Source organism: Heptranchias perlo, chromosome 29 (genome assembly GCF_035084215.1).
Source record: "Heptranchias perlo isolate sHepPer1 chromosome 29, sHepPer1.hap1, whole genome shotgun sequence".
NCBI lineage: Eukaryota > Metazoa > Chordata > Chondrichthyes > Hexanchiformes > Hexanchidae > Heptranchias > Heptranchias perlo.
In genome coordinates, this window is record NC_090353.1 from 35,545,005 (window position 1) to 35,570,481 (window position 25,477).

General features: G+C 44.5%; 2 protein-coding genes across 2 annotated transcripts in view; one reads left to right on the plus strand and one right to left on the minus strand.

The window, feature by feature from the left end:
- mau2 (MAU2 sister chromatid cohesion factor) overlaps positions 1-11,506 on the minus strand; it is a 58,710-nt gene extending 47,204 nt beyond the window's left edge. The window contains exon 1 of the mRNA XM_067968518.1: positions 11,168-11,506. Coding sequence (XP_067824619.1) covers positions 11,168-11,506 — 339 coding nt within the window. The remainder of the gene's footprint in view (positions 1-11,167) is intronic.
- A 3,566-nt stretch (positions 11,507-15,072) lies between these two features.
- ndufa13 (NADH:ubiquinone oxidoreductase subunit A13) lies at positions 15,073-23,989 on the plus strand. The gene is made up of 5 exons (XM_067968741.1): positions 15,073-15,221; positions 19,540-19,618; positions 20,988-21,059; positions 23,122-23,191; positions 23,736-23,989. The coding sequence occupies exons 1-5, from the start codon at positions 15,128-15,130 to the stop codon at positions 23,853-23,855; spliced, it is 435 nt and encodes a 144-aa protein (XP_067824842.1). The 5' UTR covers positions 15,073-15,127; the 3' UTR covers positions 23,856-23,989.
- Positions 23,990-25,477: the final 1,488 nt, after the last annotated feature.

Sequence of the window (25,477 nt, forward strand, 5' to 3'; positions counted from 1 at the left end):
TCCTCCAATTCTGGCCTCGCGCATTCCCGATTTTAATTACTCCACCATTGGCGGCCGTGCCTTCAGTTGCCTAGGCCCTAAGCTCTGGGATTCGATCCCTAAGCCTCTCCCTCCTCCTTTAAGACGCTCCTTAAAACCTATCTCTTTGACCAAGCTTTTGGTCACCGGTCCATATGTGGCTGGGTGTCAAATTTTGCTTGATAACACTCCTGTAAAGCACCTTGGGAAGTTTTATTATAAATGCAACTTGCCGTTGTTGTTGTACCACTCCCCAATGATTCTATCCTTTATATCCTTCTCTTCCTCATGAATGAAACCTTACTTTCTCAATTAATTTAAAAATCCAAGCTTGTTGTTGCCTAAGCATTACTTCCTGATTTCTCTCATCTTTTCAACTTTAGTTTTTGGACTTCAGGCTCTTTTTCAGATTTGTACTTTTCTACATAAACTTGTTGGTGCCCTGCACCTGGATCTTCATCTAGGTTTCTCAATTAAAGAATAACACATACCAGGACAATCATCACCACTGTTTCAACTTGATTCATAAGCTGCAGAGACCCGAGTAACTTCATGTTCAATATGATGCAAAGTCATTTGAAGTCATAAAACTACACCCTGAGCAGTAAAGAGAGAGAGATGGAGAACCCAGAGTAATTGGAGCTAAAACAGGCTCGATTAAGGGTTTGCAGTGCAAAGTTAAAGCACAGTTTTAACCTTACTGAAGATCTGCCACAATGCACAAATATTAACAAAGGAACAGATCACGGGAAGATAAAAAGTTTGAATAAACCTGCAGCGAACATAGTTTCGCTCTGACTGTGGGCCTTTCAGAGTACTGTAGGGAGAAAAGAACACTTCAGCCACAACAAGTTCACAGCTGAGCATTTATCCAGGATTAAAACCCTTGAAAACTATTCCTGATGTTTTGAAATCAAGGAACTACAATACCTTCTCATTCAAAAATAAAAACAGGAATTGCTGAAAATACCAGCAGGTCCGTAAAGGTCTAAAGAAATAAAGGACAGGACAATGTTTAGGGAGCAGACCCCTAGCCAAACCTGAAGGACCTAATTTGCATTTCCAGCATTCTCTGTTTTTATTTTAGATTTTTCTATTGATTGGCTTGCAGTTTAGTTGAAAAGTTACCCAATTAATTAGGTCAAGGCCTGAGCAGCTCGCTCACTCACTCACTCTGTGGTATAATGTAAGAAACTGCTGGCATCTCCCTCCACCTGCATCATTTCATCAAATAACTGCAATGACTGTTATGTAGGCAAACCAACACCCATCCACACACAGCAAGATTACAGAAACAGCAATTGAGATGAACGACAAACTAACAGGTTCTTGATGGTGGTGGTTGAAGGAGGAATGTTGACCAAGATGCCAGAAGAACTCCCAGCTCATCTTCAAACAGTGCAATGGGATCTTTAACATTCACCTGAACCAATGCAACAGGTAGTCGGCACTGGGCTTAATGGCCTAGGTTTTCCAGTGGCAATGTTGACAGTAACCCATTCATTTTAATGGGGCAGAGTTGGCACTATGACATGAAAGCCTGGACCAATGCCTTATCCAAAGGACTGCATCCCCAAACAGGACTGTTATCCTTCAGTACTGGGGTACTCACTGGGTTGCCAAGCTGGATTATGTGCTCAAGTCCTGGAGTGGGAATTGAACATATAACCTTCTAACTCAGAAGCAAGAGTGCTACCAACTCAGCCAAGCTGACTGCTGACCATATTTTGATTTCTATTTAATGGTGTAACACTTACTATAAAGTTTGACCAACAAAAAAAGGAATTTTCAGTAATTGATGATTGCATCACTAAGCCAGTGTGTGCGAATATTGTATACCATTGGATATATATTTGATCTATTTCCAATCCTGCTGTGCACATTGTTGTGCTAAAGGAGCAATCCTTTTAATTCATCCTGATCTTTACTAACTGGAGAGCAGACTATACATCGGCGTATTAATATTTCTGAATCATTGAGTCATAGCACAGCAGGCGGCCATTCAGCCCATCGTGTCTATTCTTTGAAAGAGCTATCCAATTAGTGCCACTGCCCTGCTCTTTCCCAAAAGCCCTGCAATTTTTTTCCCTTTCAAGTGTTAATTCCCTTCAAAAAAATCATTCCCCTCTCCTGGTGGAAATGCATACCACATAGCAGAATCGGTCAAAAGGTCTGCAATCAGACTGAAAAACAAAAATCAGAACACGACCATGAGTTCCCAACCTACCTCACCTTCAGTGTGCAGGCAGCTGCAGATACATATTAAGAAAGAGGTGTGACTGCAGTCAGACAGCCCATTTACCACCACTGTGTATCCCTCCTGACACTAGCTGCTTGAACCCAACCGTCCTTCCTCATACACTTTGTCCTTGGCCCTGATTTCGGACCCAACCAGACCTGCCAGCATCGCCCACACCCCGAGAGCAAACTTCAACAAAAAAAACTGATCTAGGAACAAAGGTGCAGTTGTAAACCAGTTTACATTTCACCTAGAAGTCTGTCTTTCTAAGAGGATCACGAACATGATGATCATAGTAATTCTAAAAGCAGCTAAAGACAGAGCCTCACTTCGATAGCTACTTGTCGAAGCAGCAGTTATGGCATTACATCTTACCACAGGCCACTGTACCCACTATTGCTATTTCAGCTTTAACCTAATTTTTAAAAAAACTCAATAATTTGATACCCATCAGACAGCATTCCTGTACGCAACATAAAGCTTAAACAAAAGTTTTTTAAAAGCACATTTAACTCCCCATTGTCTGGAATGTGTCTAGGTGATATTCTGCAATGTATAATATTTTCACATCGTTCACCTGACGAAGGAGGTAGCCTCCGAAAGCTTGTGAATTTAAAATAAAATTGCTGGACTATAACTTGGTGTTGTAAAATTGTTTACAAATGTATAATATGGACAAGGGGACGCAACATTAAATGTGATAGACCATTTCAGAACCCATTAGTTCCCACTTCTGGAAGTACATGATGCACATGCATGCACTTGCGTATAGTGGAAGCAGTGGCTTTAACCGACCTGTCTTGCACCAGTCTCAAAGTGCAGCAGCACTTCAACTTACCAGCATCATAGCAACATGCATCAACAGCCAACCAAAGCAGTATTATATTTTGCATCATACAGACTTTAAATTCCCCAACAATCACTGCAACCACAAGCAACAAAACGAAAAGCAGCATAACGTCATATACCACCAAACAGAAACTAAGTTCAAATTTGATAAGACTGTGAAAGGGACTCTGATCATGCTTCAGAAGACTGAAACAAACTGTTTCCAAGAAACAGCAGCTCACCAACGAGATACAAGGAGATTAAATTACAAATATCAGTATGACAGGTCAATGAATAAGTGAATTTTGGGGTGTTAACACTGAGCCGGACAGACCAGGTTAGGACCCTGATCTGTGCTGAAATACACAATCTCAGCCAAGGCACCAGTGAAGTACAGTACGACAACTGGTCTCACTGCCCCCGGATTAAGGAAGATCAGTCAGGGCTCCCATTCTAGATCACTTTCATAGACTTCAGGCGAGGACAGTTACTATTAGTGATCCACACCCCTATTCTCACTCCACCCTCATCTAATAGCCTGGCAACACACACTGTCCCAGCTTAGACACAAAGATTGTCTATTTGGTACTGGAAAACTGCTGCTGCCATGGAACCATATCAATGGGGCGCTGCGATCAGGAAAGGAGGAATGGCGAGAACAATTAGAGGAAAGAAAAAATGAGCAGACACTCTGTCGCTGTCAAAACATACAATAAACTCTACAAGACACTCAAAAACCTGCAAATAAATCCCACGCCAACCAGGTCACCAATAAGCAACTTAGCACAATTGCAACAAATACAAGAAAGCGTGTCAGAAAATAAGAAGTAGGAGAAGGAGTAAGCCATACGGCCCCTCAAGCCTGCTCCACCATTGAGTAAGATCATGGCTGATCTTCGACCTCAACTCCACTTTCCCGCCTGATCCCCATATCCCTTGATTGCCCTAGAATCCAAAAATCTATCTATCTCAGCCTTGAATATACTCAACAACTCAGCATCCACAGCCCTCTGGGGTACAGAATTCCAAAGATTCACAACCCACTGAGTGAAGAAATTCCTCCTCATCTCAGTCTTAAATGGCTGACCCCTTATCCTGAGACCAAGCCCCCTAGTTCTAGACTCTTCAGCCAAGGGAAACAATCTCTCAGCATCTACCCTGTCAAGCCCCCTCAGAATCTTGTATGTTTCAATGAGATTACCTCTCATTCTTCTGAACTCCAGAGAGTATAGGCCCAGTCTACTCAATCTCTCCTCATAGGACAACCCTCTCATCCCAGGAATCAATCTACTGAACCTTCGTTGCAGTCTCTAAGGCAAGTATATCCTTCCTTAGATAAGGAGACCAAAATTGTACACAGTACTCCAGGTGAGGTCTCACCAAAGCCCTGTACCATTGTAGTAAGACTTCCTTACTCTTGTACTCCAAACCCCTTGCAATAAAAGTCAACATGCTATTTGCCTTCCTAATTGCTTGCTGTACCTGCATGCTAACTTTCTGTGTTGCTTGTACAAGGACATCCAAATCTCTCTGAGCACCAACATTTAATAGTTTCTCACCATTTAAAAAATATTCTGCTTTTCTATTCTTCCTATGAAAGTGAAAAGCCTCACATTATACTCCATCTGCCACCTTCTTTCGCACTGACTTGACCTGTCTATATTCCTCTGCAGACTCTTTTGTGTCCCCCTCACAGCTTATTTTCCCACCTAGTTTTGTATCGTCAGCAAACTTGGATACATTACACTCGGTCCCTTCATTTAAGTCATTAATGTAGATTGTAAATAGCTGAGTCCCAAGCGCTGATCCTTGCGGCACTCCACTAGTTACAGCCTGCCAACCTGAAAATGACCCGTTTATCCCTACTCTCTGTTTTCTGTCTGCTAACCAATCCCCTATCCATGCTAATATATTACCCCCAACCCCTTGAGCCCCTATCTTGCGTAGCAACCTTTTATGTAGCACCTTATCGAAAGCCTTTTGAAAATCCAAATATACTACATCCACTGGTTCCCCTTTATCGACCCTGCTAGTTACGTCCTCAAAAAAATTAATAAATTTGTCACGATATGTGCCAGTATCACACCAACCACCCAGATACAAGCAGCCGACAACATAAGACGACTCTTTTGAAATTCAGAAACCACAAAGTGATGGAGCCACAGAACAGACCTAGATAACACACTACAACACAATGGTTCTAAACTTCATCGTTGGCTGGAACATTACAAATTATTGATAGATAGTTTTAAGATAAAATTGTGCATTATCTTTACCAATCAACCTCAAATTTTCAAACAGTTTTATGAAAGACGTTTGAAAAAGTAACAATCATACGCTACATATGGAGGATAAATGTCACAGCAATTTCACAGAACTCAGCCCCCAGATACCTCAAGCATAAAACAGTAACTCTAGGTTTTGATATGTTGCTTCACAGAACAGTAGAATCTAAAGTGGAGAGACAATCAATTAAAACACATAACCAAAGGGTAGTTCTAACAGCCGGCAGGAAAGCAAAATAAAATTGGGGTACAGTGTGCAGTGCACTGAAGCTCCAGCATTCTGTGCCATGGGCTGGTGGTTCGTGCACTCAATCCTCACAGCAAGCGCCAGGTCACAGCTGTGGTCAGCATGGGGGGAGATCCGGTATTTCCCCACATGAAGGGAATAATTTGAGTCACGTTAGGCCACTTACAAACATGCTCACCAAAGCTTGCAGAGCTGTACTGGCAGTGGGCTGGAGCAGTCCGCTGGCTAGGGATGGATAGTGGATAGCACTGTGGGACACAAGAAAGGAGAGGGGAAGAAAATATATACCTAATATTTTTACCGTGAGGCAGCGCTTTTTGCAATCTTCCTTAAAATTACCTACACCCCACCTCCCCAACCGCACTTCAAAAGCTGGCTCTCTCTGATATCTTTCTATCCCTTGTTGAATACCATTTTTTTTTTACTTCCTGGTCCTTGCTCTCATTGCTTACAACTACTGTGCCTCAATTTTTCCGTTTGGGCTTTTATTTCTCTCACTTTACTCCACACTTTTTCAAATGTCTGTTTGGTTCAGTGGTAGCACCTTTGCCTGAGTCAGAAAATAGTCTAAGATTTCAGCACATAATGAGGGCTGACACTTCCCAATGCAATACTGAGGGAGTGCTACATTGTTGGAGATGCCATCCTTCAAATGAGACGTTAAACTGGGGCCGTGTCCGCCTGTTTCAGTGGACCAAAGATGCCATGGTACTATGTGAAGAGAAGTACAGAGTTCTCCTGGTGTCCTGGCCAACATCCCTCAACCAACACCACCAAGAACAGATTAAGTGGTCATTCATCTTATGGCTTGTGGGATCTTGCCTTGTGTGAAATGGCTGCCGCATTTACCCACATATCGACAATTAAATTTATTGTGTGTGAAGTACTTTGGGATGTTTGTGATAAGGCAGTATATAAATGCAAGGATTCTTTCTTTGTGTTTCAATTTATTACATTCTATAAACATGACCAACTCATCACCCTAAGTTACAATCCAGTTCTTGCAAAACAGGTCACATCACCCAAACAAAAATCACCCTCTCTCCACTAATTACAGTGGTGTTACCCAGGGGTCGGTACTAGGACCACTGCTTTTCTTGATATATATTAATGACTTGGACTTGGGTGTACAGGGCACAAATTCAAAATCTGCAGATGACACAAAACTTGGAAGGGTAGTGAACAGTGAGAAGGATAGTAATAAACTTCAAGAGGACATAGGCAGGCTGGTGGAATGGGCGGACACGTGGCAGATGAAATTTAACGCAGAAAAGTGTGAAGTGATACATTTTGGTAGGAAAAACGAGGAGGAGCAATATAAACTAAAGGGTACAATTCTAAAAGGGGTGCAGGAACAGAGAGATCTGGGAATATGTGTGCACAAATCGTCGAAGGCGGCAGGGCAGGTTGAGAAAGCGGCTAAGAAAGCATATGGTGTCCTGGGCTTTATAAATAGAGGCATACAGTACAAAAGCAAAGAGGTTATGATGAACCTTTATAAAACACTGGTTCGGCCACAACATTGTGTCCAGTTCTGGGCACCGCACTTCAAAAAGGACATGAGGGGCTTAGAGAAGGTGCAGAAGAGATTAACTAGAATGATTCCAGGGATGAGGGACTTCAGTTACGCAGATAGACTGGTGAAGCTGGGGTTGTTCTCCTTAGAGCAGAGAAGGTTGAGAGGAGATTTGATAGCGGTATTCAAATCTAAACAGAGTAGATAGAGAATCAGTTCCCGTTGGCGGAAGGGTCAAGAACCAGAGGAAATAGATTTAAGGTGATTGGCAGAAGAACTAAAGGCGACATGAGGAAAAACTTTTTTTTTTAACACAGCGAGTGGTTCTGATCTGGAATGCACTGCCTGAGGGGGTGGTGGGGGCAGATTCAATCATGGCTTTCAAAAGGGAGCTGGATAAGTACTTGAAGGGAAAAAATTTGCAGGGCTACAGGGATAGGGACTAGCTGGATTGCTCTTGCAGAGAGCCGGCACGGACTCAATGGGCTGAATGCCCTCCTGTAACCATTCTATGATACAATTCTTACTTCTCTCCTGCCCCACCCCCATCTCAGGTACCAAACAGCTCCAACAACACTCAAGAAGCTCGACACCATCCAAGATAAAGCAGCCCGCTTGACTGGCACCCCATCCACCACCCTAAACATTCACTCCCTTCACCACCGGCGCACTGGGGCTGCAGCGTGTACCATCCACAGGATGCAGTGCAACAACTCACCAAGGCTTCTTCGTCAGCGCCTCACAAACCCGCGACATCTACCACCTAGAAGGACAAGGGCAGCAGGCACATGGGAACAACACCACCTGCACGTTCCCCTCCAAGTCACACACCATCCCGACTTGGAAATATATCGCCGTTCCTTCATCGGCGCTGGGTCAAAATCCTGGAACTCCCTTCCTAACAGCACTGTGGGAGAACCTTCACCACACGGACTGCAGCGGTTCAAGAAGGCGGCTCACCACCACCTTCTCAAGGACAATTAGGGATGGGCAATAAATGCCGGCCTCGCCAGCGACGCCCACATCCCATGAACGAATAAAAAAAAACAACTGTCTGGATGGGCAGGTGGATGCTTTTCATTAGATCTATTTTTAGGCACCCTATTGTTTAAAACTCTCACACCTGACGGAAAATAGATTCTGGGTGTCATAAGTTGCACTTTCACAGCACAGTTGGTATTAGATCCTTTGCATGTATTTTAAGAGTTTGCGGTGTACTTAGTTATAAGTCCGAGTTTCTACACAGTTCTTTAAGTTCAAATCAGTGCATGGCTCAAATTAAAGACCTGTTACTCGACAAAGCTTGGTTCAAAATTTATAGAAATTAACTAGACTTTACTATGCGTATATGCATGGGGCATTAACCCATCCTCTTGTCTATAGTAATGGTGAAAATAATTACATGAATGGTCCTTACTGTTCGCTATACTTCCTGTTCCCATCAGTGCCCCATTCAGGGATAAAAATCACAGGTCAAAATTACGATGATACAATTGACAATCTATCCCTTGGGCAAGTATATCACTTTGCTGTCTATGTCAATTGGCACAAATCAAATCATGCAAAATGAGAGAATCCAACATCGTATCTCCAGGTGCCATCAGAACAAGAGTAGGCATTTCATCTGCTTATTCCACACTGACCCGCTCATACACATTTCCCCAGAGATTTAGAAAGAACTCAGTGACACAATGACTTAACTTGCCCTCAGAAAGCTCCAAAGCGCTGCACTACCAATGAACTAAATCTCACAGGAGGTACAGTTTTAGGTGATACAGGTGACTGCTTCGCTCTAAATGAGATGGTAAACCAAGGTGCTGTCCCAGTGTTTCAGATCCTAGAGCACTATTCTTAGAACAGAGAGCTCTCTGCATCCTGGCCAACATTCCTCCCTCAATCACACAAAGGGCAGATCAACCGACCATTGATCCCACCACTGCCACAGAATATGTCATTCTATGATTTCTATGACATTTGCCTACACAACAGTCCCCACACTTCAAACTAATTAACGCTATGAATCTGAGACATTTCAGAAGTGTGATAATGCACTGTAAAAATATAAGTATTATTTTCTGTTACTTCACCAAAACATCATTCCCCCCACTTTTTCCAAATTATCACAAACCCTCATCACAGTCACACTTCAGATGCTGGTTATGCTAGATATCTTCCTATCCCTCACCCAAAACCAGTTATTTGTTCATAAGACAAAATACTGAAGATGCTGAAAATCTGAAACAAAAACAGAAAAGACTGGAGGCACTCAGCAGGTCTGGCAGCATTCATTGAGAAAACACGAGTCAGTTGACATTGTAGGTATAAACTATAACCCTAGGAGAAGGTACTAAGATTAGCCTGACTGGCTAAATGTCTCCAGCCTTTTTATTTTGTACCAGTTACTTGTCTATTTCCTGGTCTTCACTCTCACTGTTCTGCTTCATTTATTTTTGCCTGGCTACAATAAATACGTCACAGCATCTATTCCATCACTTCTTTGAGCAGGGTTGTGGGACTAATTGGATAGCTCTTTCAAAAAGCCGGCACAGGCACGATGACCTCCTTCCGAGCTGTAAGATTCTATGACTCTGTTCTCTAACCCTGATCACATGTACACACACACACACAAAAAGCAGCTGAATATTACATGGACAATAACAAAGACATCAACATCGCAGAAATGTTCTGAGTGATATTTATATGTTTGAAAAGAGTGAAACAAACACATCTAAACACATGAAGCTGTGTTTAGCATAATAAAGAATCAAAATAGATCCGATTTTTAAAGCAAGTCTCACCACAATAAACTATGACGTAACAGGGATTATTAGCAGAATTATGTCTTACTCTGACTTCAAATCTACCCTCCTCACCTTTAAACATACTTGTTGCTACAGTATAAAAACAATGGAACATTGGAAATAAACCCCAGCATCTGGAAGGTGACCGGGGCATCGGCTGATGACAGATCCGCAACTGAACTGAAATGCTAATCTCTCTAAGTCTCTCTTTCCAGGTGATGATGGCAATTTCTATTTTTCTGCACTTCCAGTTTTCCTTTTGATCTCTATTGGCACAATAATTATTCCAGTGTCCTGGTCAACATTCACCCCTCCATCAGCACCACTGGAAACAAATTAACCGCTCATTTGCCCCATTGCTGTTTGCACAATCTTGCTGTTTTTGCCTACGTAACAGTGACTGCATTTCGACACTGGCTGTGAACCGCATTGGAGGTGACAATGCACTCTTTCAATGCAATCTTCCTTCTTCAATTACACTATTACATCGACTAAAACATTGTTAAGACAGATTATAGCATTTACAGTGTGCACCCTTCATCAGAACCATCCCAAAGGATCACAATCCCAAAACGTCATTAGCTCATCTTTCCTAGTGCAGACGCTGCCTATCCTGCTGTACCTTCCCAGCATTTTATTTCAGATTTCCAGCATTTGCAGTTGCCCTCTCCCTTATTATTTGTATTATTATATTGTAATAATAAAATTATCTTCTATGCCAGTACCCCCTTTTGTCTGAGACTTGCTCAGATGGTGGTGGTGGAGGATATCTAACCCCTACTGCTATGATGCTGTTGGTCTGGGGATGCCCACACTGACCTAGGTAGTCATGATGTGGAGATGCCGGTGATGGACTGGGGTTGACAATTGTAAACAATTTTACAACACCAAGTTATAGTCCAGCAATTTTATTTTAAATTCACAAGCTTTCGGAGGCTTCCTCCTTCGTCAGGTGAACGATGTGAAAATCACATCGTTCACCTGACGAAGGAGGAAGCCTCCGAAAGCTTGTGAATTTAAAATAAAATTGCTGGACTATAACTTGGTGTTGTAAAATTGTTTACAATTGACCTAGGTAGAGGAGAGAGGGGGTGACGAAGTCGGACAGATTATTTACCCCCTCGGGCTCTGCCTCCTATTGTAAAGCCTGCCATCCAACCCTCCCTCCCTCCCTCCCTCCCTCCCTCGAAATGCGGCCTAGCCTCCCCCATCCCCCGGAGCCGGCCTCCTCACCGCCTTTTCCAGGTGCGAGCGGGCCTGCTCGGTGTTCTTGGTGTGGTGGTAGAGGACGCTGCCGAGCTGCAGGTGGGTGCGGGCCTCGATGCGCTGCGACGGCTTGAACTGGAAGACGGCCTGCAGGCAGTGCACGCACAGCTTGATCTTGGGCGGGCTGGCCGTGCGGAAGTTCTCGGCGAAGCCCAGCAGCGCCAGGTACCAGGCGTCCGTGTACTGGGGCGGCTGTTGCGGCGGCTGAGCCTGGGGCTGCGGCGGCGGCTGTTGTTGCTGCTGCTGCTGCTGCTGAGGGCCGCTTGCGCCAACCGCCGCCATCTTACCCGCATCCGCGACAAACATCGCGAGACGTTGGGCCCCGAGACCTGGGACCGGGTGAGGGGCGGGGCCTGGGGAACCCATGACGTCATAGGTGGGCAACTCGTTCGAGGTCAATGCAAAAATCCTCAGGCAGCAAGCAGTGAACTCATTGCATGCATTGTCGTTCATGGGCTCCAATGGGGTTTTTCTTTTCTCTCTTTGTGTTTTAGGTCCCCCCCTTTTATAAGAAAGGGTTAGGGTATGTACAGTAAATAAAAAAAAAACAAATAAGAGTCAAATAATAATTTTATTGTAAGGATCCAGGACGCCACTCCAGCCCCTGCGGTGCCCACCCGGTCGCGGAAAGCCTCAAGCGTATCGCATACACCGCGTGCTCCCTCTCCAGGGCCACCCGGGCGCGGAGAGTGCCGCGGAAGAGAGGCAGACAGTCCCCACGGGCCGCGTCTAACCTGGACCTGTTGGATAGATTTAATGGGGTTAGTGCACTCATTGGGATTAGGGCATTCAGCGTGGTTATTGCAATCATTGAGGTGAATGCATTCACTGGGGTTAGTGCATTCATTGGGGTGAGTGCATTCGTAGGGGTTAGTGCATTCATTGGGGTGAGTGCATTCGTAGGGGTTAGTGCATTCGTAGGGGTTAGTGCATTCAGTGGGGTGAGTGTATTCATAGGGGTTAGTGCATTCATTGGGGTGAGTGTATTCATAGGTGTTAGTGCTTTCAATGCGGTTAATGCATTCATTGGGGTTACTGCATTCAGTGGAGTTAGTGCATTCAGTGGGGCATTTGCATTCAGTAGGAACGGGTAGGCCATTGAGCCCCTCTAGTCTGTTCCACCATTCAATTAGATCATCACTGGTCTGTGTCTTGACTCTGTTTACCCGCCTTGGTTCCATATGCCTTAATACCCTTGCCGAACAAAAATCTATCAAACTCAGTTTTGAAATTTTCAATTGACCTAGCTTTTTGGGGGAGAGCTTTCAGATTTCCTCTCCCCTTTGTGCGAAGAAGTGCCTCCTGATATCACCCATGAACGGCCTAGCTCTAATTTTAAGGTTGATCTGGACTCCCCCATCAGAGGAAATAGCTTCTCTCTATCTACCCTATCAAATCCTTTAATCATCTTAAACACCTCAATTATATCACCCCTTAATCTATACTCGAGGGAATACAAGCATAGACTTTTACTGGATGGGTTACTGAATGATATTTTGCAGCTCTGCCAACCCTCAATCATTTTTGTTTAAATTGCAACCTTTTTTCTTCAATATTTTTCTTCCAATTTTCTCTCCTCTTGATTCCCTCACTGAAGTATGGCTCCAGGGGCAGCAGTTGCCTCTGGTAACTTCTCCTGTTTGCTTGTATTCCTGTGGAGAGAATAGAGAAGTTGAGTGATTGAGGGGACTGGAGAAACTGACATGGCAAATGTCATGCTGGCCTTCTCAATAAAAAGTTCAAGAGAAGGTAGGAGGCCAGACAGAAGGGTCCAGGTGGATCGGGGAGGCTTAAGACAGGAGAAAGGGTCATATGAGCAGGTGAAGCTATCTGGCCAAAAAAGTAGGAATGGAGATGAAGGTGGCACAGGCACGATGGGCTGAATGGCCCCCTTCTGTGCTCTATCATTCTATGAAGAAGAGCTCAGCATCATGTTGAGCTCGGAATTTGTTGAGGTCGGGGTGTAGAGGGACAGATCGATTGGGTCAGAGAGGGGAAGGTCAAAGATCATAGTGAAAGTATGGCAAAGGACAAGATTGGAAGGAGAGATGGGATCAGAAGAAAGTAAAGAAGAAGAGGAGGGATCAGCAGATAGGCTGACATCCACGAGTTGTTGAGGCTTGTGGTCCTTGCTACCTGAAAGGAAGGAAAAAAAAGTTTTTTGTTCAAGTGCTGGATGAGACGAAGGATAATAGGAAACCGAGGACAGGGACTACTCCGAAATAAAGTGAGTCAAGAAAGTAAAGAGAGAGAGGTCGAGAGCATGCATGCCAACACTCACTGCTTCGGCTCGCACATGCAAAGTATCACTTGGGCAAGATACTGAAGGTTGCCTGGCACCCAGGTTCTCATGGAAACATACTCCAGGGCAGGAGAGCAGAAAAGGGGGGAAAATTGTTAAAAATAAAACGTCTCACCCAACATTTCCCTATCGTCGACAAGTCTGAATCATGGAATCATAGAACGATACAGCACAGAAGGAGGCCATTTGGCGCATCATGCCTGTACCGGCTCTTTGAAAGAGCTATCCAATTAGTCCCACTCCCCTGCTCTTTCCCCATAGCCCTGCATATCTTTTCCCCTTCAAGTATTTATCCAATTCCCCTTTGGAAGTTACTGTTGAATCTCCCTTTCAGGCAGTGAATTCCAAATTATAACAACATTATACACATATTTTCAATTAGTTGCTCAAAGCTTTCAACATATTCTGATGTGACCTTATTGAAGCAGGAGGAGGGTTTGCCTTGCAGAGCCCCATGCAATGGTTCAGTTTGGGGCCCATACATTTTACTGGACAATGATACGAAATACTGCCTGCTTAATCTGGTGCCAAATCCACAAACGGCATGCTTGCAATAGGTAATATAAAAGTGCCAGCTGTGGTTCAGTGGGTAGCACTCCCGCCTATGAGTCAGAAGGTTGTGAGTTTAAGCCCCACTCCAGAGATTTGAACACAAAATCCAGTACTGAGGGAGTGCTGCACCGTCGGAGGTGCCATCCTTCGGATGAGATGTTAAAACGAGGCCCCGTCTGCCCCTCAGGTGGATGTAAAAGGTCCCATGGAGCTTTTTTGAAGAAGGGCAGGGGAGTTCTCCTTGGCGTCCTGGGCCAATATTCATCCCTCAGTGCTGGGTGATTCCCCCCCTCCCCACTCTACCTTTACTTCATGGGTGCTGAGGCAGATTCAGCACCCCAGCTGAGCTCAACCAACTCGGCACTGGCCAGGGATCAAATCTGAGACCTTTCTGCTGTGTGGCCTAGTCCCATACTGGGCAGTGTGCTTACCAAACTGAGCCATCAAGATAGATTATTGCTGGGTAGTATCTCCACCTAACACCATTGTGGGAATACACCATCTCCACAAGTTCTAAAGCAATTCAAGGAGAAGGCCCACCACCATTTCCGCAGGACAACTAGGGATGGGCAATAAGAATATCCTTGCCATTGTCACTCACATCCAGAGAACAAATAAAAAAATGAACATTCTTAGCCATAGATTTTAATGTATTTAATTAGAGAAGCACACCACAATAATAAAATAATATGTGTTCGAGGGACATCAGGGGAACTGAACTAGCATTTTTTTAGAAAATTGCATTTATTTCTGTCGATGGACTAAAATGTTTGCAGGTTCCCAGAACATAATAACTGCAAAAACAAATACTGCAGTAATTCAAATACAATTGATTGTTAACGGAACATGAATCATTTGAACCGAATAAAAGTTTAAGACGACCCAGCTTTAAGAAGTTTCCTGAAGAGCGAGTTAGTGACACACTAACCTGCTGGCGCGGGGTGATTGACAGTTCGTCCGGTGGGGGGGGGGAAACGGTTGCTGGGGCCAATCAGAGCCAGAAGAGGGCAGGACATCCGGTTAGCAAGGTTGGGTTGCACGGTAGGTCCGGAAGTGGCGGTTGGGCTGAGAAAATGGCGCCTGCCAAGGTGAAGCAGGACTTGCCTCCTCCCGGGGGCTATGGGCCTGTGGACTACAAGAGGAGCTTGCCCCGGAGGGGTCCGTCAGGTAGGGATGGAGAAATAACCGCCTTAATTGTTAAAATCAACCACCTCCTTGTGAAATATTAATACCACATAACCCAATGGTCCTTGGACGCTTGAAGGCCCTTCAGCCCATTGACTCCAACCTAGCCCAGATGTCCACTGTTTGAGGCTGAGAACCTGGGCAACTTCTTGTCATGTATTTATTGAGAAGCCCTATGGAAGAGAGAGGGGGGAAGAGGGGAGGGGGAGGGGGAGGAGGGGGAGGGGGAGGGGGAGGAGGGGGGGGGGGGGGGTCAAGGCCCATAGTGCCAGGAGAGTGAGTGAATCAAATGGTGGATAATTGACGCCCAGCTTGTTTTTGTGTAAAAAAAAATAAAGCTTGTGCGTTGTAGGTGGAAAGGAAGATTGAGGGATGCAAGGTGTTCTATAGTTTTGAGGCCCTGTATGTAAATGAGGTAAGACTTCTGTGAAGTGCCTTGGGGTGGCTTTTGTACTTTAAAGGTGCCAGATAAATTCAAGTTTGTTGTTGTAGCTGGTGTATTGAATCATGATCTTAATGCAGGGAGGAAGAGGACCATTGTAGGACGCTGCTTTTAGAACTTGGGAGCGGCAAGAGGGGAAAGTTTAAAGGAAAACTGACCATACTAGAGATTGGGGAAACTGGGGTTGCTCTCCTTAGAGCAGAGAAGGTTAACAGGAGATTTGATAGACGTATTTAAAATCATGTAGATAGAGTAAATAAGGAGAAACTGTTTCCAGTAACTAGAGGGCACAGATTTAAGGTGATTAGCAAAAGAACCAGAGGTGACATGAGGAAACATATTTTTGTGCAGAGACTTATGATCTGGAATGCGCTGCCTGAAAGGGTGGTGAAAGCAGATTCAATAGTAACTTTTAAAAGGTAATTGGATATATACTTGAAAAGGAAAAAATTGTAGGGCTATGGGAAAAGAGCAGGGGAGTGGGACTAATTGGATAGCTCTTTCAAAGACACAATGGGCCAAATGGCCTCCTGTGCTGTAACATTCTAAGTTAATAGCATTGATAAAATGGCAGATTTTCCGAGGCAAATTTGCGAGGATGAACATTTCACCAAGTGACTATGTTCCCTGGGGATTCGGGGGCTGCTTTAGGCCCCTGGGACCTTATGGCTGTCACATACCTATCAATTATTTTGTTTGACACACAATGTACTAGGTAGCGAAGTAATGATGTTAAAAAGTGAGGGTGGTTGTTGAGAATTGAGAGTGAATTAGAAATAAGAGTCCAGAAAGGTTGCAACGGAGAGAAGTTGGAGGTGATGCTGTTATTGGAAGCAAAGGATTGTAAATAGACAAAAGACTTTAATTTATATAGCGCCTTTCATGACCTCAGGATGTCCCAAAACGCTTTACAGCCAGTGAATTTCTCCTGAAGTGTAGTCACTGTTGTAATGTAGGAAACGCGGCAGCCAATTTACGCACTGCAAGGTCCAACAAACAGTAATGAGATAATGACCAGATCATCATTTTTTTTTAGTGATGTTGATTGAGGGATAAATATTGGCCAGGACACCGGAGAGTACTCCCCTGCTCTTCTACGAATAATGCCATGAGATCTTTTAAGTCCACCTGAGAGTCCAGACGGGGCCTTGGTTTAACGTCTCATCTGAAAAATGGGACTAAGAAAACCTGCACAAATGCATACACTTTCAAATTGTTCCAGTGTTTATTATTAAACAGCAGTGGCAGAACATTAGGTAAATCATGGAGATGTCTATTGCTGTAAGATACAAAGATTGCAAAAAATTTAAACAGGTGGAGTTATGTTTATTTTAAGAAATAAGTCATGCTTATAAATTTATTGGAAACTTGCACCAGGCTGATCAGCAATTAAAAGAAACAAATAGGTTTGAGTGGGTCAGCTCATGAGAACAGTCCTGATGAAAAGTCCCACACGAAACATTAACCTCTTTTTCATATGCTGATAGAACTCCTTCACAATTCCAGCATTTGTATCTTTCCTCTTTAAATTACATAGAATTTACAGCTCACAAACATTCGGCTCAATTGGCCTATGCCAGTGTTTATGCTCCACACAAGCCTCCTCCCACCTAACTTCATCTAACCCTATCAACAAACCTTCTATTCCTTTCTCCCTCATGTACTTATCTAGTTTCCCCTTAAAGACATCTATGCTATTTTCCCCAACTACTCCATGTGGTAATAAGTTCTACATTCTAACTTCTCTCTGCGTAAAGAAGTTTCTCCTGAATTCCTTATTGGATTTATTAGTGACTGTCTTATGTTTATTACTCCTAATTTTGGGGTTCTGCCTCTCCTAATGAGTGACAATTGACTGGGGCTGAGATGACTGTGATTGACCGGAATTACATTGCAAAAAAAATACACATTTACAGGCACACACATTCTTGGCCTTCAAAATTGGCTGTGAACTACTTTGGGACACCCTGAGGTCATGGAAGACAGAATATAAATGCAAGTCCTTCCTTTCTTATTTGTGAACTGTAGGTATTCAAACTAGGATCTGTGACCACAATCCCCCCTCATGAGGTTTGGGATTTCACAGTGTGGGGGGGTGGTCCTGCAGGATCATCAACTTCTTTCCCCCTTGGTCGGGGGGGAGAATTAGATGCCCCATGTGCCATGAGCATTGTGCCTGGAGCACTCTATTTTTTCTCACTTGTTGACTTGTTCCCGTTGCTTCTGTTGCTGTACACAACTAACACATTCTCTGTAATGACGGCACTATTTTCTTTAGAGTAGCTGGTCCTGCCTTTTGGGACGGGGCTGCGTGGGAGTGAGCCAGAGTGTCAGGGGTTCCGGCAGTGCATCTCTCAGAGTTCACTAATATTTGCAAGAGGTTCCCAGGGTGATGCTAGCGATGGGAAACTGTAGTTATGAGACTTGAGATACTGGGACCATTTCCATTAAAGCAGAGAAGGCTAAGAGGAGATTTAATGGAGGGGTTTAAAATTATGAAGGGTTTTGATATCATGAATTAGGGAAACACTATTTCCTTTGGTTTGGGAGTCAGTGACGAGCAGCCAGAAATTTAAAATGGTCAGAGAGAGTGAGGAGAGAGGTTAGGAAAAAATTCTTTACACAGGGCTGTTGGAGCATGGAATGCTTTACCACAGGGAGTGCTGAGGCAGAAATTGCATCTTTTTAGAGAAAATTGGATAAATAATTGAAGCAGAATCAGACACAGGGATATCTGGAGTGAGCAGGGCAGTGGGAGTAGTTCTGGATTCTTCTAACAAAGAGTCAGCACAGTACGATGGGGCGAATGGCCTAGTCTGATGCTGTGAACTTCTATGGTTCTAGGAATGCATCAGTATTTGCAGGAGGCTGGTGGGAATGTGTCAGTACTTGCAGGGGAAAAGTTCTGTGGGTGCCTGCAGCCCTCTGGAAGCTTGTGCCAAAGGCTGTTCTTCAAGTGTGACCCAAGGCAGTGGGTGTCAGGAGGCTATTTGGACCATAGAGCGCAGCACAGCTGAGTGTAATCATATTGCCCAACATCCCTCTCACGGGTAATTGCTAACAGGGTCACTGGGATCAGGAGTGGGATTCCTGGCTGATTGTCATTCCTCTCTTGCCCAGGGACTGTTATGCCCTCTATCACTGCCCTGGCTGAGATCAGCTTAGCTAAAACAAATCTGGCCTGTGTGCCTCTGTGGTACACTGGGCAGTACCTACTGGAGAAGCTGAGGCAGCCCTTCCAACAAAGAACAGATGCTATTATTTATAATATTCTTTAGTAAAGATTGTTTTTTTTCTTTCTCTTCTGTATTCAACATGAGTACATCAGTGTAGTGGTTATGTTACTGGACTAGTAATCCAGAGGCCTGGATTATTAATCTAGAGAACATAAGTTCAAATCCGACTGCGGCAGTTTGAGAATTTGAATTCAGTTTAAAAAAAATTTGGAAATAAAAAAACTGGTCTCAGTAAAACTGACCGTGAAGCTGTTAGATTGTCGTAAAAACCCAACTGGTTCACTTAATGTCCTTTAGGGAAGGAAACCTGCCGTCCTTACCCGGTCTGGGCCTATGTGTGACTCCAGTCTCCACACCAACGTGGTTGACTCTTAACTGCCCTCTGAAGTGGCCCAGCGAGCCCCTCAGTTGTATCGCCACCTTCTCGGGGCAGCTAGGGATGGGCAATAAATGCCGGCCTTGCCAGCGACGCCCACATCCCAAGGAATACATTTTTTAAGAAAGTGATCTTGATGGGAAATGGTTTGGTTCAAATTTTTTTTCTGACACTAGCTCGCTGATCTGTGCGTTACTGGTGGGGAAGTGATGCCACAGTTACCATCTGTGTGTTTATACTCAATAGGTTACAGCATGTTTGGGATTGGAATCGGAGTTTTAATCTTTGGTTACTGGAAGCTGTTCAAGTGGAACAGGGAGAGAAGGTATGGCTCTGCCTTGGGGGTCTGGGCTAGTTTCTTCTCAGCTCAATTAATACAGTTGTATGTTTTATTGTTAAATATTAAAACTTATCACTGCACTGTATCCCTACTGGCCTTTAGTTTTTGGAAAACGATTCTGAAAGCTCGCCCCCTGCAGTGACTCTGACGAGGAAAGTCCCAGCTATTTCAAAGTGCTGGTGCAGGCAACGATGGGCCGAATGGCCAGTTCTGATTGCTCTCCAGTGACCCCTGCTGGGATGTGTGGGTGGGTGGGGGTGCGAGCGGACAGAGTGGCCTGTTTCTGTGCTGTGGATTGTATGAAATCCACTAACTGGTGTCAGAATGAACTATTTTGGAGTGATGCTCTGCCCCCTGGTGGAGTTTTTACAGGTGTTTCTCCACACGAGCCACTTGCTCTAATCAAACTCTGCTGCTCACTCCCCCTACCCTTTATTGTTCCTCTTTATCAAGCAACTTATTCCTTTTTAAAAGACGCAACAGCTGCTTGTAGCAGAGAATTCCACAATCTAACCTTCCCTGTAATTGTTTTTTGCGATAACCTTAAATTTGTGCCCCACCATTACTGTCTCACTGACCAGTAGAAACAATCTAGGACTATTTACCATATCTTCAAGACCTCTGAGTTCATCTCTCTCAGCTCTAGTGGAAAAAAAATCCCTAACCTCAAATCTTTCTTCATAACTGTAATCCTTGATTTATGGTAACACCCCAGTGGATCTCTGCTCCACCTTCTCCATTGCATTTATGTCCATTCTATAGTGGGGTGCCGTATCTCTCCAGATTCACCAATGTTACCAGATTGCCCAGCAGGTCAGTCAGCAGCTCTAAGATCTGGCTTTCGGATGAGAGGTTAAACCGAGGCCCCGCCTGCCCTCTTAGGTGGGTATAAGAGATCCCATGGCCACTATTCAAAGAGCAGGGGAGTTCTCCCCGGTGTCCTGGGCCAATATTTATCCCTCAACCGCCACCGTTAAAAAAAAAAAAAAAAAATCAGATTATCTGGCCGTTATCATGTTGCTGATTGTGAGATCTTGCTGTGCGCAAATTGTTTCCAACATACGTTACAACAGTGACAACACTTCAAAAGAACTTAATTGGCTGTAAAACGCTTTGGGACATCCTGAGGTCATGAAAGACACTGTGTATAAATGCAAGGATTTATTTTCTTGCGTTGTCATTCCATAGTAATATCCGTCTCTTAACGCTTAATTTTATGAAATCTTTACCAAGTGTTTTAACCATTTTAGCTAACTTGCTGTTTTTATTAATTAGTTTAAATTTTTTTGTTTTGCAAACATGTTTCTGCATTAATCTCTGGTCACAGATTTCCTGTTTCACTTTTTTTTCTCAGACGCCTACAAATTGAAGATCTGGAAGCCCGTATAGCAATGCTACCTCTGCTGCACGCCGAACAGGATAGGAGGCAAGTTAGAGAGGCGCCTACTTTTAAAAAGGTTGAAAAGGAGTGTGTCACAGATGTGTGTGTGTGTCAGTGGGGCGTTGGATCCCTTTAAAGCCACAAAGTATAATTGTTGATAAGTAAACACTGGCTCATGTCAATAAGAGTCGAATTGTTGTTTGGTTGGAGAACTTTTTTTTATTCGTTCATGGGATGTGGGCGTCGCTGGCGAGGCCGGCATTTATTGCCCATCCCTAATTGCCCTTGAGAAGGTGGTGGTGAGCCGCCTTCTTGAACCGCTGCAGTCCGTGTGGTGAAGGTTCTCCCACAGTGCTGTTAGGGAGGGAGTTCCAGGATTTTGACCCAGCGACGATGAAGGAACGGCGATATATTGGCAGATTGGAATGTACTTGTCAGTTGCAGGCTGCAGCTCAGAATCACCCAGCATTTTATATTAAAAGTCTTGCATAAAGTGTACATTTCCTGTAAATGTCACACTTTGTCGATAACAGCGTTAGTCTCGGGGAACAGCAGATTGTCTGACTCACCATGGGAGGCTTTGGCCTAAGTAAAGGTTTTTAAACTTGTTTTCACTGGAAGTTTTACTCTTGTTTCCAGCAGCAATTTTTGCGATAGATATAGAATAAGGAACAGTGGAGCAGTATCAAGCGCATAATGTAGCTGCTTGGAGTCCTGCTTCCCAAATGGTCCCTTTAGGGAGCAACCATGTCAGCTATTTAAAGAATTGTGGGAAGTAAAAATGTTTTTAATAGTGTTTCAGATAGGGCCTGTTTCATTCACACACACAGCATGGAAAGGACTAGGGTAGTAGAGGCCGAAAAGCTGGGAGCGTTCAAGAAACAGTTAGGTGTTGTAATTGGGGAGCCATTGGACATTAAAGCAATAAGAGTGTCAGTCATGGCTCAGTGATAGCACACTCGCCTCTGAGTCAGAAGGTTGTGGTTCAAGTCCCACTCGAGAGACTTGAGCACAAAATCTACGCTGACACTCCCAGTGTAGTACTGAGGGAGTGCTGCACTGTCAGAGGTGCTGTCATTTGGATGAGACATTAAACCGAGGCCCCGTTTGCCCCCTCAGGTGGACATAAAAGATCCCATGGCCACTATTTGAAGAAGAACAGGAGAGATCTCCCCAGTCTCGTGGTCAATATTTATCCCTCAACCAACATCACTTTTTAAAAAAAAACAGATCATCTGGTCATTATCACATTGCTGTTTGTGAGATCTTACTGTGCACAAATTGGCTGCAGCGTTTCCCTACGTTACAATAGTGACTACACTTCAAAAGTATTTCATAGGCTATAAAGCGCTTTGGGATGTCCTGAGGCCGTGAAAGACGCTATATAAATGCAAGGCTTTCTTTCCTTTTGGAGAGTGTAGATTCACCAGGATGATGCCAGGGATGGGAAACTAGTTATGATGAGAGCCTTGAAATATGAGGACTGTTTTCACTGGAGCAGAGAAGGCTAAGAGGAGATTTAATAGAGGTTTTTCAAATTATGAAAGGTTTTTTTGGATTGAATAGGGAAAGACTATTTCCTGTGGTTGGGGAGCCAGTGATGAGGAGTTCATCAATTTAAAATTGTCACTAAGGGTGAGGAGAGGGGCTAGGAGAAATATAATTACACAGAGGGTTGTTGGGGCACAGAGTGCTTTGCCATGAGGGAGTGGTTGAGGCAGAGACCATTGCATCTTTTAAGGGAAAATTGGATTGATATTTGAAGCAGAGCAAGACTCAGGGCTACGGGTGGAGAGAAAGGGCTGTGGGATCAGTTTTGGTTTGATCTGGCAGAGAGCTGGCACAGATACAATGGGCAGAATGGCCGCCTGAACTGTGAACTTCCAGGGTTTTCCCCTAGATGAATGAACTAAGAAGGGCTGAATGGCCTTGCTCTTCCATATCTAGGAGCGACATAGTGACTTTTCACCACACAGATGAATACAGTAGTACTAGAAAAAAAAAATGAAGAAAACATAATCTTTGACACACACTTAAGTTGAAATTTGTCTTTCCCTTCCTCCATTTTGTCTTTCATTTCTCTGATTTTCTCCCACTTTTTTTTTAGGATTTTACGTTTAATGAGGGAGAATCTTGAGGAAGAGGCTAAAATTATGAAGGATGTTCCAGGCTGGAAGGTAAGCAGTGTTCATTTCAGGTTTTGCTTTTCTTTTTAAAACAGACATTAAAATAGCGCTTGTTGGGGTAATGGATTAGGCGCTTGACTCTAGTTCTGGGACTTGGGTTTAAAGCCGGCTCAGATTGAAGCAGTGAAAACCCCCTCTGTCCATTGGCTGTAACGGTCATATAATAAGTTTGGTCAGTCGCAGAGGGCTTGGGCCGAAACTTAATTGGCAATGTCAGGTAGGCCTGAGGATGGTCGGTGTGGGAAACGGGGGAGAAAAAAAATCACACTGATGCAGCAGGGGCTGACGCAGGTTGTTGGGGCAGAGTTGTTTCCGTTTCTTCGCACTCTTCCACCACTTCACACTATTCTTCAAGGGAAGGATTCTCAGGCTAACTACAAATCTGACCAGCCACGACACCTGTAAGGCGGGGGGGTTCCATTTTGATTGAAGTAGGAGGGCGGGGAGTTCCATTTTGATTGAAGTGGGTGGGGGGTTGGTGCGAAGGGTTCCGTTTTGATTGAAGTAATGCTGTGACTGCCCCCTCCTGTTGCAGGTTGGCGAGAGCGTTTACCACTCCGATCGCTGGTTCCCGCCCACGGTGGAGGAACTGTTTAATCTTCGACCCGATAAAGAATACTCACACGCGAAGTTCGGGTTCCAGTGGTACGTGTGAGCCCCCTATGAGGGCGGCAGGACTTTAACCAGGGATCTGGCCTTTCATGCGCGAACGGTCTCTTTCTTTTCCCCCACAAGAACACTTGTGCCGAGTATGGTATTGTTAATAAAAGTGTTGTGTTTATTGGGAAAGCTGCATTAGTTTTAGTGTTTTTGCATTATTTAAGAAATCGGTTTAATCTGTGTACGGGAGAGGAGGGCTTTTCCCCCATGGGCTCTTGGCACAGTTGCGATCTACCTCCCCTGCACCTGTGGCCCTCTGCAGACTTATTGCTCTCTGGGCCTTTGTTCACCACTGCCTGGCTGTGGGATTTTGACCGAGGCTGGAATTTGCTGCTGCACCATCTCCATTCCTTGCTCGCCAGGAAGTGACTTGGGGACACACTGAGTGAAAGGGTCCTGTTCAATACAGCTGCTGAGCTGGCAGTTTTCTTTTGCTGCACCCGTGGGGAGCAGCCTGATCTCAAACTTACCCCTCACCCCTATAACCTCCGGTTTTAAACTACTTTTTAAGCGGATGCCTGGAAATGGTGAGGGTTCACCCACTTCGCAGTGACGTCGGCGTTCTACAGCACCATTCTGTGTACCGATTCTACCACGCTAGTTGTAACGGGACTCCGTGTAGGAGCTCGAAGTGGAGTTAGTTCTGAAAGGAAGACATGTCCCTTCCTAGTCAACTCAGCCTCCAGAAGTAAATACCAAGCCGAGTATTTAATCCCTCTCCCAAGGTTCCCGGGATCTCTCTGCAGGACTTTTTTTTTAATCCACTTTAAACAACAGGGTAAGTTATTTATTGTGAAAATGTACACCTCAAATCACCTGAGATGGCAACAACTACACCAACTTGCATTTATATAGCGCCTTTAATGTAGTAAAACGTCCCAAGGCGCTTCACAGGAGCGATTATCAAACAAAATTTGACGCCGAGCCACATGAGATATTAGGACAGCTTGGTCAAAGAGGTAGGTTTTAAGGAGCATCTTAAAAGAGAGAGAGGAAATTCCAGAGCTTAGGGCCTAGGCAGCTGAAGGCACGGCCGCCAATGGTGGAGCAATTAAAATCGGGGATGCGCAAGAGGCCAGAATTGGAGGAGCGCAGAGATCTCGAAGGGTTGTAGGGCTGGAGGAGGTTACAGAGATTGGGAGGGGCGAGGCCATGGAGGGATTTGAAAACAAGGATGAGAATTTTATAATCGAGGCATTGACGGACCGGGAGCGCAGGGGTGATGGGTGAACGGGAGTTGGTGCGAATTGGGATATGGGTAGCAGAGATTTAGATGAGCTCAAGTTTATGGAGGGTGGAAGGTGGGAGGCCGGCCAGGAGAGCATTGGAATAGTCAAGTTTGGAGGTCACAAAGGAATGGATGACTTAGGCAAAGTTTCTTTTTCTCCCCTCATTGATTCTGAGGAGGCAGTTTGAATTCTTCATACTGAGCTGGATAAAATGCATGGGTGAGGGGAAACGATAGTTAATAAAATTTAGTTGGGAAAAGTGCAAAGCAGCGTCAAGCACTCCCGAGAGTGGTGAAATAACCAAGGATAAAATTGAGAGATCGAGAAGTTTCCACAGGTTTGAGGTTCATCAATTGACGGCCACTGCGGAGCAGAAATCAACTCAAAT